Source organism: Dermacentor albipictus, chromosome 3, assembly GCF_038994185.2.
Source record: "Dermacentor albipictus isolate Rhodes 1998 colony chromosome 3, USDA_Dalb.pri_finalv2, whole genome shotgun sequence".
In the NCBI taxonomy this organism is placed as follows: Eukaryota; Metazoa; Arthropoda; class Arachnida; order Ixodida; family Ixodidae; genus Dermacentor; species Dermacentor albipictus.
In genome coordinates this window covers 114443279-114456780 of record NC_091823.1, presented here as the reverse complement: position 1 = coordinate 114456780, position 13502 = coordinate 114443279, and the positions used below count along the sequence as shown (strand labels likewise).

Here is a 13502-nt window from a genome sequence, read left to right as displayed (position 1 = left end):
ATAATGCTGTTTTATCCACATTACCAGCCCCATGCTTAGCAGCTCATCTAGTAACCTCTGCCATATAAGTGCACGCATTTTGTCCCAGAAATGCGTTTGCTAGCCAGTAATGTGGCGCATATTTCTCTTCGTTCATAGCGTCAATACTTTGTGAATTTGCACATGTTTGTTCTATGTTTGACTTTCCATTGTGTACATTATTTTTGAAAAGAAGGAGCCAATTGAAATCAAAGGATATTTGTACACTGTAATACTGATGAAACTTTAGAGAATACGTATACTTATGTTTTATTACAAGATGTGTTGTAGTGCTCATTTACATCATTGTAATGTGATTTTATGTGTTTGTCAGTATGTTTCTCAAATTATTATTCAGTTCGTGTTGTGACTGATCAATAAAGATTTTGTCCTTTTAAGAGACAAAATGTTTCATTTGAGAAACTCGGCGACTGTCGATTACATCCCATTCACCAAGCATAAGTGCAGGAGCTGCTTATGAAGGAAACAAATATTCTCTACATGTAAGTATTGCGAATCCCTTCTAACATGACCATGGATCTACATCATGCTTTCACACTATTGGAAGGAGTATTAGCACTGTGTTTGGGGGAGTAGAAACACTCGGCTTGGAGGAGTAGAAGTACTCAGTTTGGAGGAGTAGAAGCATTCGGTCTGAGGGAGTACTATTGCCCCCGTGGGGAGAGTATTCGCACTCTGCAAAAGAGTACTAGCACTCCGTTGCGGCGGAGTAACAAAACCCTGTCGGGAGGAGTTGTCCTACTCTCTCTCAAACAGGGTCGATCTACTCTCGAAAAGAGTGAACTATGGGACAAGCTATGGGACTCCCTCAAAGAAAGTGCCGGGAACTCTGTTTTTAGAGTGTAGCACCTGCGAATCTACACTCCTAAGTAAAATTACACCCTTTGGGGTGTATATTTGCTACACAGCGATAATCTGCGTCTGCCTTACTTGCGTTTCCTTTCTTGAAAACGCCGCGCCCGCTACTTTCCTGTCGGGAATGCTATGTCATGCTGATAACGCGCACACCGATCGTTACTGGGAAGTACCGGGCTCGCCGCGTTAAAGAAAGGAAATGCAAATAAGACAGATCACGATTATCGTTGTTGGGCAAAAGGTTGTAATTTTGCTTTAGAGTGTAGCCTCCCTTGGCAGAGTTCAGCTGTTAAAAATTAAATTGAGACTAAGTGGTATTTACCCACCCTGCACAAAACACTGGCTTTGTTTGTACTGGAGATGGTTAACCTTTCAGGAAAGTGATTTTGAATCTCGGCATAGTGGTCCCTAATTGCGCGAGCTATGGTTTAAATTTTGCTTGGGATTTCAGCCAAGAGCACTAAGACACTTCGTTTTCGTTATGAGAAGCAAGTGTCTTTGTTCTTCCAGTTTCTTAATTTGACAAGCTGTTTCTCGCTGGATAGTGTTCCGATTTCCTTAACTATGGTGACGTATATACTGAAATATACTTTTATCATACTGTGGATGTTTGGGCGTCAGCCGGGCGCTAAACAATAATGGTGTGGTCAGCAGGCTTTCTTCTCCTTGAATCAACCTCTCTCTCTCTCTCTCTGTTAGCGCTGACATATATTGAATATTTGTAATGTGTGATATGTAGGGGCTGTTATTGGGAGCTCTGTAATGGAATTAAAGGCAGATAAAACGAAAATACTGGCGGCCCTGCGCCACATACACATATTTGTACTCTTGTGGGTTCACGTTATGTGTTATTGTAATGCCCTGAATAAACAACTATTAAGCTTAGCAGGACTCTTCGAAGAACTAGCAGGCAATAGTTGGGATATTAAAGGCCTTAGTGACATTAGAAGACCTGGTGAGGCTTACACATTGCTGAATAACGGCCATGTCCTCTGCTATAGAGGTCTCCCGGATAAGGAGCAATGCGGGATAGGATTCCTAATCCATAAAGACATAGCGGGCAACATTGATGAATTCTACAGCATCCACGAGAGGGTAGCAGTAGTCGTAATCAAACTCAATAAAAGGTATAGATTAAAGATAGTACAAACCTACGCTCCAACCTACAGTCACGACGATGAGGAAGCAGATCAGTTTTACGAAGACGTCGAATTAGCGATGAGAAAAGTGCAAACGCGGTATACAGTAGTAATGGGGGACTTCAATGCAAAAGTGAAGAAAAAGCAGGCGAGTGAACAGGCAATTAGCAACTACGGTGTCGACTCTAAAAAACGCTAGAGGTGAGATGCAGGTAGAATTCGCAGAAAGGAATAAGCTGCGAATAATTAACGTTTTCTTCAGGAAACGTAGCGACAGAAAATGGACCCGGAAAAGCCCTAATGGTGAAACAAGAAATTAAATTGATTTTATACTTTCTGCCGATCCCAGCATAGTGCCGGATGTTCAAGTAATAGGTAGGGTAAAATGCAGTGTTCGTAGGTTAGTGAGGGCCAGGATCCACCTCAATTTAAACAGAGAAAGAGCAAAATTGGTCAAGAAAGAACAGGTCTACTTAGAGGCAGTAAGAGTAAAAGCAGACAAATTCAGGCTGGTACTTGCAAACAATTATGCAGCCTTAGAACAGAGAGATGATGATGATGACATAGAGGTAATGAATGAAACCGTAACGAGGCTGGCTTCAGAGGCAGCAATGGAAGTGGGAGGCAAGGCACCAAAACAATCATTAGGCAAGCTATCCCAAGCAACAAAAGACCTAATAAAGAAACGACAAAGAATGAAAGTGTCCAACTTAAGAGATAAGCTAGAATTCGCGGAACTGTCAAAAATGATTAACAAGGCGAAAATAAGTGATATTCGAAACTATAACATTAGAAAGACTGAAGAAGCGGTAAAAAATTGACGCAGCCAGAAAACAGTGAGAAGGAAACTTGGCATAGGACAAACCAAGATGTATCACTAAAGGATAAGCAGGATAATATCATCAGCAATCTCGAAGATATAATAAATGCAGCGGAAGAATTCTGTACTGACCTTTACAGTACCCAGAGGACTCAGGAGCGCTCTATTCAAGACAATAATGAACCGTATACAGAAACTCCTCCTATAACTAGAGATGAGGTCAGAAAGGCCTTGCAAGGCATGAAACGGGGAAAATCGGCAGGAGATGATGGAATAACAGTCGGTTTAATCAAAGATAGAGGAGACATATTGCTAGGAAAACAGGCGGCTCTCTATACGAAGTGTCTATCGACTGCAAGGGTCCCAGAAAACTGGAAGAATACAAACATTATACTAATCCACAAAAAGGTCGACGTTAAAGAACTAAAAAATTATAGGCCTATTAGCTTACTCCCTGCATTATATAAAATATTCACCAAAATAATTTCCAATAGAATAAGGACAACACTGGAATTTAGTCAACCAAGGGAGCAGGCTGGCTTCAGGAAAGGTTACTCTACAATGGATCACATCCACGTCATTAACCAGGTTATCGAGAAATCCGCAGAGTACAGTAAACCTCTCTATATGGCTTTCATAAATTACTAAAAAGCGTTTGATTCCGTAGAGATACCAGCAGTCATAGAGGCATTGCGTAATCAAGGAGTACAGACCCGCTTACGTAAATACCTTAGAAAACATATACAGAGATTCCACAGCCACCTTAATTCTACACAAGTAGAAAGATACCTATAAAGAAAGGGGTCAGACAAGGAGACACAATCTCTTCAATGCTATTCACTGCGTGCTTAGAAGTATTCAAGCTATTAAACTGGAAAGGCTTAGGAGTAAAGATCGACGGTGAATACCTCAACAACCTTCGGTTTGCCGATGATATTGTCCTATTAACAACAATACAGACGTATTACAACAGATGATTAAGAACCTTAACAGGGAGAGTGTAAGAGTGGGACTGGAGAATAATATGCAGAAGACAAAGATAATTATAAATAACCTGGCAAGGAAACAAGAGTTCAAGATCGCAAGTCAACCTCTAGAGTCTGTGGAGGAGTACGTTTACCTAGGTCAAATAATCACAGGAAACCTTGACCATGAGAAGAAAATGCACAGAAGAATAAAAATGGGGTGGATCGCGTACGGCAGACATCGTGAGCCCCTACATGGGAGCTTACCGTTATCATTGAAAAGGAAAGTATACAATCAGTGCATTTTACCGGTGCTGACATACGGCGCAGAGATTTGGCGGCTGACAAGGAAGCTTGAGAGCAAGTTAAGGACCGCGCAAAGAGCGATGGAACGAAGAATGCTAGGCATAACGTTAAGAGACAGAAAGAGAGCGGTTTGGATCAGAGAGCAAACGGGCGGGTATAGCCGATATTCTAATCGACACCAATATAAAAAAAAATGGAGTTTGGCAGGTCAAGTAATGCGCAGGTTAGATATCTGTTGGGCCAATAGTGTTACAGAATGGGTACCAAGAGAAGGGATGCGCAGTAGAGGACGGCAGAAGACTAGATGGAGTGAAGAAATTAGGAAATGCGCGGGTGCTATTTGGAATCGGTTGGCGCAGGATTAGGGCAATTGGAGATCACAGGGAGAGGCCTTCGTCCTGCATTGAACATCAATAGGCTGATGATGATGAATGTCAGTGTCATCGGTAGACAGCACTTCACAGCTATTTCAGCGCTCCTGCCAAGCGCTCACTTTCCCTATGGCTCTTAATCGGTTGGTGCGCACCACGTTGGTATCGCTGAAAATTAGCCGCTATATATATGCCGCTATATATATATATATATAATTAGCCGCTATATATGAGTCCGGCAGCAGTGCACCCAGCGAGCAGGTCGACTAAGTGATCCTGTATATCGTTACAGCCACACGTTTCCTGGGGCCTTGGATCAACGCTTCGGCTTGCCATCAACGACGCAGGCTGCCTGAGCCCTTTGGTTACCGTGACGCCCGTGCAACCTACTGCGCATCCTCGTCTCTGCCTACGCTGACGGAGCAGAGTGCCCGGCTGCCTACATAAGCCTGGAATCCCTGCTTCGCTCTTCAGTCCGGCAGCAGTGCACCCAGCGAGCAGGTCGACTAAGTGATCCTGTATATCGTTACAGCCACACGTTTCCTGGGGCCTTGGATCAACGCTTCGGCTTGCCATCAACGACGCAGGCTGCCTGAGCCCTTTGGTTACCGTGACGCCCGTGCAACCTACTGCGCATCCTCGTCTCTGCCTACGCTGACGGAGCAGAGTGCCCGGCTGCCTACATAAGCCTGGAATCCCTGCTTCGCTCTTCAGTCCGGCAGCAGTGCACCCAGCGAGCAGGTCGACTAAGTGATCCTGTATATCGTTACAGGTAAGAACAAACGACCTTGACACGTTATAGTAATTACCTTTCTTGCTGCACTGCTGCCGGACAACCAAAAATAGATATATATTTTGTATTTTGACTGCTTTTTGACGTGGGCACACGATGTCAAAGAAAGAAGAAAAGGAACTTGCAAGTGCGTTATCAGACTTCCGCAGGGAAATGCGGACTGAAGTGAGGCAAATTAAAGATAGTCTGCGCTTCTGTAGCGACACCTGTGATGAAGTTAAGGCAATTACTGGTGACATCAAGGCGTTACATCAAGAAATAAAAGCGTTAACAGCTCAGAATCAACATCTCAAAGCGGAAAACGAGAGACTTGAAAAGAAAGTGGACGAGCTCGAACAATATCAGCGAAGTAATAATCTGGAAATCAGGGGTGTGCCAGAGGAGCTCGACTCGACCTCAGTGATAAAAAAGATCGGTGAACTTGTTGGTGAAGCGGTAACTGATACTGATATCGACATTTGCCACCGGGTGCCCACGGCCCGCAGTGAGGATAAGAACATCGTTGTACGGTTCATATCGCGAACCAAGCGCAACACGTTCCTTGCTAAGTCAAAAAAAAAGAAGTTGTCATCTGAAGATGTGGGATATAAGGGCACAGGCATCACTGCCATTTACGTGAATGAGCACTTAACACGACAGAACAAGCAACTTCTTGGGGCTGCCCTTGCAGAAAAGAAAAAAGCCGGATGGAAATACGTCTGGGTCAGCTCGGGTAAAATTTTGGCACGGAAAGATGAACAGACCGATGCCATTCGAATTGCAAACAAACAAGATATCGCCCGCATCAAATAATCTTAGACGTCATTGTGTTGGCCCGGGTTTCTAATTTAATCAGTATGGTGCTCAACTCATCCTCTTTCATTACTGAATCGTCCACGCTAAAATCAAATCTTCAATACTTACACCCATGTTTTTCCTTATTACACCTAAATGTCCGTAGCATGAGGAACAAACAAGATGAGCTGGACATTTGGCTAAAATCCCTGCAAGTTAATTTTGACGCATTCATGTTCACAGAAACATGGTTAAGCAAAGATGAGCCTTCTCCTTGTTTTACTGATTACATTCCAATACGATTAGACAGAACAGGTAGAGGTGGTGGCCTGATTATTTATCTACAGCGAAAGTATGCATATCATATTGTTGATGAGTGCACAGTTATGAATAAGGATATAGAGTGCTTAACGGTGGAAACCAGCATGTTTTTAATTGCTGATCTGTACAGGCCACCGACTGGATACAAGCGGCATTTCCTACAGCATTTAGAAAATGTAATAATCTATTGTATTAATACTCATAAGCAGTTCTTTCTCTTGGGAGATGTAAACATTGATACGTTGGCCGACGACTCTTCTGCGCGCGACTTGATGAATCTCTTATCCTCTTATGGGTGCGAAAATGCTATTTCTATGCCAACCCGAATTACTTCACAAAGTTCTACTTCCATAGATATATGTGTTTCAAACCTGAATGCATCAGATTTCAAAGCAGGGGCATTATCATGTGACATCAGTGACCATCTGCCTATATTCTTTGCCACACAACACATCCTAACCACGAACTATAAACGCAGCAGGCTTGAACATAGGGTGGTGAATGACTCATCGTTAAGCTACTTTCATTCTTTAATTGAGCGGGCTGACTGGTCAAATGTGTACTTACAGCAGGATGCAAATTCTGCGTATGAGGTTTTTCTTCGGGTCTTTCTTAGTTGCTACAATGATGCATTTCCACTGAGAGAGTATAAGAAATGCAATGGGAAGATTAAGAAGCCCTGGATTGACACCGCCCTGCTAAAACGCATCAAGAAGAAAAATAATATGTTCCACAAATTCATAAAATGCAAAGACGGTGACTTGTTCAAAGAATTTAAAAAGTATCGCAATCAATTAAACGCTGATTTAAAGAAAGCCAAACTTGCATATTATGAAGCAATGTTTGCTAGGATAAGAACGGATCCGGCAAAGATCTGGAGACAGGTAAATTACCTTACTGGAAGGAACCCATCACCGGTTAAGGCTGACCAAATAGTAATCAATGACTCTGTAGGAGGCAAGACGCTAGCAGATGAAATTAACGAGTATTTCATTAATGCAGCCGTACCCCAGCCGTCTATTCAACAAAGTGGGCTCTACTGGCCTTCTCGTCGAGTAAATTCATTTGTTTTGGATGCCGTTACCGAAAGAGAAATCAATGGTCTTATAATATGCTTAAAAAATAATGTCGCAAGTGGGTATGATGAAATTAAAGTTGAACCTGTAAAGCGAGTGTCATTAATTATCAGCCCTGTCCTAGCCTATCTCATTAGTCTCGCATTTTCTACTGGAGTCTTCCCAGATAAATTAAAGCTGGCCAAAGTAATTCCAATACACAAAGGAGGTAGAATTGACGATATTACTAATTACCGGCCAATCTCACTGCTACCGGTGTTTTCAAAGATTTACGAATTGTCAATCAATAACAGACTGTCAAAATATCTAAGTATCATATAATATCACCCTCACAGTATGGTTTTCAGAAAAACAAGACAACTCAGGACGCTCTTCTTGCCGTCAAGCAGCAAATAATCAGAAATATTGAAGATCAGCTCTTCACCTTAGGTATATTTCTCGATCTGCGCAAAGCTTTTGATTCTGTTGACCACGAAATCTTAGCTATAAAATTAGATTGCTATGGAATTCGAGGTATCACATTGGACCTTATCAAGAGCTACTTATCGTTTCGGCGTCAGTTTGTTAAAATGGAATGTAGTTCTTCAAAACAGCTTGACATTAAACTAGGTGTCCCGCAAGGTTCGATATTAGGCCCGTTACTTTTCCTCTTATATGTTAATGACATTACGGATCTACAAAGAACACCCACAATAACCATGTTTGCAGATGACACTAGTTTATTTTTTACAGGTAGAACATTGCATGACATTGAGCAATCGGCCAATCTGTATTTAAATGATTTATCCGCATGGTTGCAACAAAACAAACTTCAGTTGAATGCAGTAAAAACAAAGTACATGATATTTAAGCCAATCAATAAGCATAAAAAAATGATTAACTTACAGTACAGAGGACATAACTTAGAACAAGTAAGTGTACAAAAGTTCCTTGGGGTATGGTTTAGTGAAGAGTTGTCTTGGACCCCCCATGTCAATCATCTGCTCTCCGAACTCGCGAAGTCTGTTGGTTGTATTAGAAAAATAGCTCCTCTTCTACCCCTTTGGCTAAAGCAATCACTATATTACTCCCTGTTCTATTCTAAACTTTTCTATGGCATTCTGGTCTGGGGGACAACGACAAAAGGGAACTACGATAGGCTACAGCTGCTGCAAAAACGTGTCCTCCGGATTTTTGTGAACCACACCGGCCCTATTAGTTTGTTGCCGACACAACCACTTTTTCCTAGATTTGATGTTTTACCTGCAAATAAAGTCTATTTATGGATACTGGCACAGCGAATTTATAAACAGAAACTCCACAGTATTTACACACCTGTCTTGGCGCAATATGATATCCGTAACCCCCAACGCAGAAATAAAAAAGTCAGAACAAATTATGGAAAACAAGATCTGGAATATCAGGTAATAGACATGTTAAATAACTGTGCTTCTATTTTGGATTTCTGCCTACCCAGAAAAACGTTCAAACGTGAACTGCGGTTCATTTTGTTTTCCGTCGATTCTGTTTTTGGTTGAAAGTGTTAAGTTACAATGACAAATGTAAATTTCCGTTTCAATTGTTGACTTCCTTTTAAGTATTTTTGTGATATGAGCGAATCTTCAATGTGATTAAAAAATAAATAAAAATAAACTGTCCATAGTGTTTAAGTACACCCATATTGTATAGAATGTATGATGTAGGCTGTATGCGTGTACTCTTTGTAACACCGCTTCTCTTTTGTTACCAGCTCTCTGCTGTACTGCTGTAGACTGCTCCTTTTGTTACGGGGGCAGAGACCTCGTCAGGCAATCATGCCTTTAGTCTCTGCCACCCGCAGGATGATGTGATTTTCCTGCAAATAAAAACTGACTGACTGACTGACTGACTGATATATCAGCTTGGTAGCGATTACGGAATGTGCGAATAGTCGTACTGAAGCGCTCTTCCGTTGAATATGAAAAATCAGTCGGGCACCAAGTGTACGGAGTTCTTTAACCAGATTTTATCGTACGATTTGTTGGGTGTGTTGCAGTGCGATGTGGCTTGCAGTGACTTTAAATAATTCACGAAACTGCCCATTGATGCGGAGCTGCATGAAATGTTATGTTCATGTGATTAAGCAGCACCCCGTGGCACGTATGGTTCTACAATAAGTTTACATTAGTACTGCAAAAAAAAAAAGATTGTTCCTGGATGTTTTGTTGCATGCAACAGATGCGTGCGGAGTAATGCACATAGTTCCACGCACATGAAAGCATTTGCGCCGGTTCGCGTAAGAATGAAGACAGTATACCCGGATGAGGCTTAAAGCTTACCCATTGAAGCAGACATGTTCCCCACACTTGTCAAACACCGTCTTACCGTCCGCACAGTGACCCCCCTCCCTCCTTGACTGCGACGCCAACCTCACTCATTCGCGAAAACATCCACTAGCGCGAATCGAACTACGTTGTATTTTTTCTAAATTTTTCATGGTGACCATCCTTTGACCGATCTCAAACGCGTATTCGCTTTGTGTACTTTTTCACCAGATCGGTATGTGATGCCGACGTCTTGCCGACGTCTTGCCGAAAGTCAGACCGACGTCGGCTCATTAAGTCTAACAGACCTCGCACGTCATTTAAGCCATTGACTTACAGCTGTCTAGAGTAAAGGCTCTCATCGATGTCTGGCGGTTTCTGTTCCGACGGGTCAGAGGTAGCCGCTTGTCCCTGCACATGCGAAGGCATAAAGGTCAGACTGAGATGTGGACATTTACTCGAGCAAATAGACGCAGATATGTGGTTGGTAAAAAAAAAAAGATGAAGTAGGAAATGTTGTAGAATAAGGAAAATGGACTAGGGCGTATTTCGAAGAACTGCGGCTTACCAGTACCACTGCAAAGGAAAGCATGCAAAATTAGGGAAGCAAGTTGGGCCACTTGATTGCAGTTAGGCTGGCTAGTGAGTTGAAGTCTAGCGTCGTGTCCTGTGTGCTTATCGTTCTCGTCTTGTCTTTTTAGTGCTAGTTAAATATGATACACTCGCGGCTATTTGCCAACATCAACCTATTGCGATTGAAATTCAGGGAGGAACTGGAAAGGGTGGGCGGGGGGGGGGGGGAGGCTTAGAAGAAATTTAATGACCCCGCTGCGCACGATAGACAGGAGGTTGATAGGCATGACGTTTTAAGATATAGCAAGGCAGAAACATTTATTAGAGATTTAACGCGGATTGAACATATTCTGTAGTTAAGATTATAAGAGGAAACGTCAGTTGCGCGGGTTAAGCAATGCGTAAAGAAACTAACAAACAATGGTCCTTTCCATTAAATGAACGTGTTCCAAAGTAAGTGTACATAGTCAATGGGCAATTCAGATGGAGTAATGTAGTTCGGAAGTTTGCAGGAATAAGTAGAATTGGTGTCAACGGCGGAATGCGTTGATTGCACATATCTTGGAGTGCCATGATAAAGGTTCGAACGGAGGCTGACGCAAATGAATGCTGTCAAGTCTGTGCGACGGTGCCTTCAGGCATGATTTTCTCGCCGGTGGTTGAGTTCAATGAACTAATGACACAATAACTGCCTCAGCAGTCACTGACGGTTACCGCGCTGCTGAGGATTGATTCGTCTGAGGCTCATCTTAGCTTCCACTCGCGACTTCGAGACGGCGAATGATTGCCAAAGAGCTGTTCGAGAATAAGTAACCTTTAGCAGTTGTGGGTTTTCGTTGGTCCAAAAGGCCTCGGCACAGCCGACAGCCGACAGGGTTAAATGCCTCACTTCATATCTACCACACTACGAATAGAGCAAGGACACATGAGAAGGCTGCACAGGCACCGACTTACTACTTAGGGCTTATTTGGAACATACCAACATCCATCAAAAAACGCGGTAGCGCTCCTGAGATCATGCACGCTAGTTGAGACACGCTGAGCCGCTAAATAATGGCTGTATGGAAATGCTGCTTCTTTAGTGCTTTCTATATATTTTCTTTAACTCCCAATCGTGCTCCGCCTTCTGCAAAACAAATCGTCAGTTGTCAGCCTGAGTCAGTACATCAACTCTCTCTCGTGTTTCGTGCCATTCACAGCGTGTATTATAACCAGCACAGCCCAACGCGTCACTTTGTCGCACCTGTGACACCGGCATAGAAGGTCCAACGAGGTTTTGATGTGAAAGCGTCAAATGGCTTATTGAGCGAAAAAGCCAGCGCCTGTCATTTGTAGCAGCGAAACGGCAGGCAAATTTCTATTGGCTGCGAAGGCTACGCTACGCTGCGTGGCCTTCGACGATCCACTGCGACGCCACGTCATGAGCGCGTCTCGACGGAGCAGAGCCGATAGCGCGCCTGGTGTTGCGTGAAGGGAGAGGGCATCGCCGCGGCGCCACGTCACCCTTCCCGCTCTCGGAAGCCTATGTTGTTCGCGTGTTCTTTGTCCGCGCAAGTCCAAACCAAATCCAAACCAAACCAAATCCAAGCCAAATCCAAACGCGCCAAGCGTCTGAATACGCTCGATTGCCCGCGAGGAGTTGGAAGGACCGCTCAGCGGCACTCGATTAGACATTAACGCTTTCGCATTCGCAACTCAGAAGAAGTGCTTCGCTGTCCTCGGCCTTTTTTTTTTTGCCTCCTTGTGAACATTTCACTGAATTGTGGAAGTGGTGTACTTAGGACACCTCAAAACTCCTAGCCGCTTGCTGTGAACAGCGTGATTGGCAATAAAAAAGAAAGCGCTCCCGTGTTGCGCCATGCTTGAGGCGTTCAAGTAAAAAAGCCCCATGCCTTGGCCTCACGTATATAAAATGTTTGCGTCATCTGAATACAAAATTCACTTATAAAATTATGATTAGCTGCCGACCATACGCATTAGCAGTATTGCTAAATCTTCGTAAATGTACGCCCAATTCACCAGTAGTGCAGTTCCCAATCGAAACCGGAAGTCTTCTGGAGCCACTCGCTATACTGTTTCATACTTGTAAAATTCAAGGTCCATCTCACGCTGCTGCTGACGTGCATCACTGGCAGTCCGTGAATGGCAAGCAGCATACGCATTTATGGACCGAGCGACTGCGCCCCTGAACTGACTTGCCTCGTCCTTCTGACTTCTAACGACCTTTCGTGAAGCTGAATTTCCATCGCAGATTTTTGAGTACGTCCATTCGTTTGCGCCGAATGTTCGGTGCAACCGAATTCGGTGCATTCGGTGCATTCGGTGCAACGAATGCACCAAAGTTATAGCACTAAGCAGAATCTAACCGCACAAACCAATAACGAAAGCCGAGACCTGTTTTCTTAACCAAGCGCATGCCAAATAGCAGAAGACGAAAAAGAAATTATGTACTCCCCACGACTACTACGGCGGTTGAACGTCCACAGCGTCAGATTCTGTTTAACGCGCGTGCACGCCTTCAAAGCGGGTAAATAGCCAGTTGGTCTCAGCCGAGGGTACATAACGGTGTACGTATGCCGACAACAAATGGGGCTCACTCACCTCCTTTTCCGACGCGTCACGGTCGCCGGTCCTTTGTCTCTTCGCCGGAGGAGAAGGGCCTTCCTCATCTTCCGAATGGGCCACGGTGCCCTGCCGGGCGCCCATCGGACCCCTTGGCCACGATGAGCGTGGTTACCCTTCTCGAGCAGCGGCCGCCGTCCTGCCCGTCGCGGTTCCACGCAGGCGCCGCCTCCTCCGCCGGGGGTTAGGGCAGCCTTGCGACGGCCACGACACCGGTCCCGGTGTGCGGCAGGGACACCACCGGTCGCGCGGCTTCGCGGCGAACGTTCGTGTTCGTATTTCCAACGAATGGCAATTGCCCACTACGGGGAATCGGCCAAGAAGAAGATGAGCCTTCGAAAGAACGAATTTCACGCTGCTGTAACTAGACGCCCAGTCACTCAAGCTAACGGATGCTATGATAGGAAACAATGCGATTTTCTTTATAAACCTGACAACAAAAAAATCATTAATTAAATTAAGGGGTTTTACGTGCCAAAACCACTTTCTGATTATGAGGCACGCCGTAGTGGAGGACTCCGGAAATTTTGACCTCCTGGGGTTCTTTAACGTGCGCCTAAATCTAA

The 13502-nt window shown here is 44.1% G+C and overlaps 1 protein-coding gene across 3 annotated transcripts in view; it reads right to left on the bottom strand.

The window, feature by feature from the left end:
• The window catches only part of LOC135916878 (ubiquitin-like modifier-activating enzyme 1), a 118530-nt gene extending 105292 nt beyond the window's left edge, over positions 1-13238 (bottom strand). For all 3 annotated transcript variants that reach the window (XM_065450307.1, XM_065450308.1, XM_065450309.1), the window contains exons 1-2: positions 12916-13238; positions 10079-10152 (exon numbers count right to left, since the gene is read on the bottom strand). In XM_065450307.1, coding sequence (XP_065306379.1) covers positions 10079-10152; positions 12916-13020 — 179 coding nt within the window. In that variant the 5' untranslated portion in view covers positions 13021-13238. The remainder of the gene's footprint in view (positions 1-10078; positions 10153-12915) is intronic.
• Between the last annotated feature and the right edge of the window lie 264 nt (positions 13239-13502).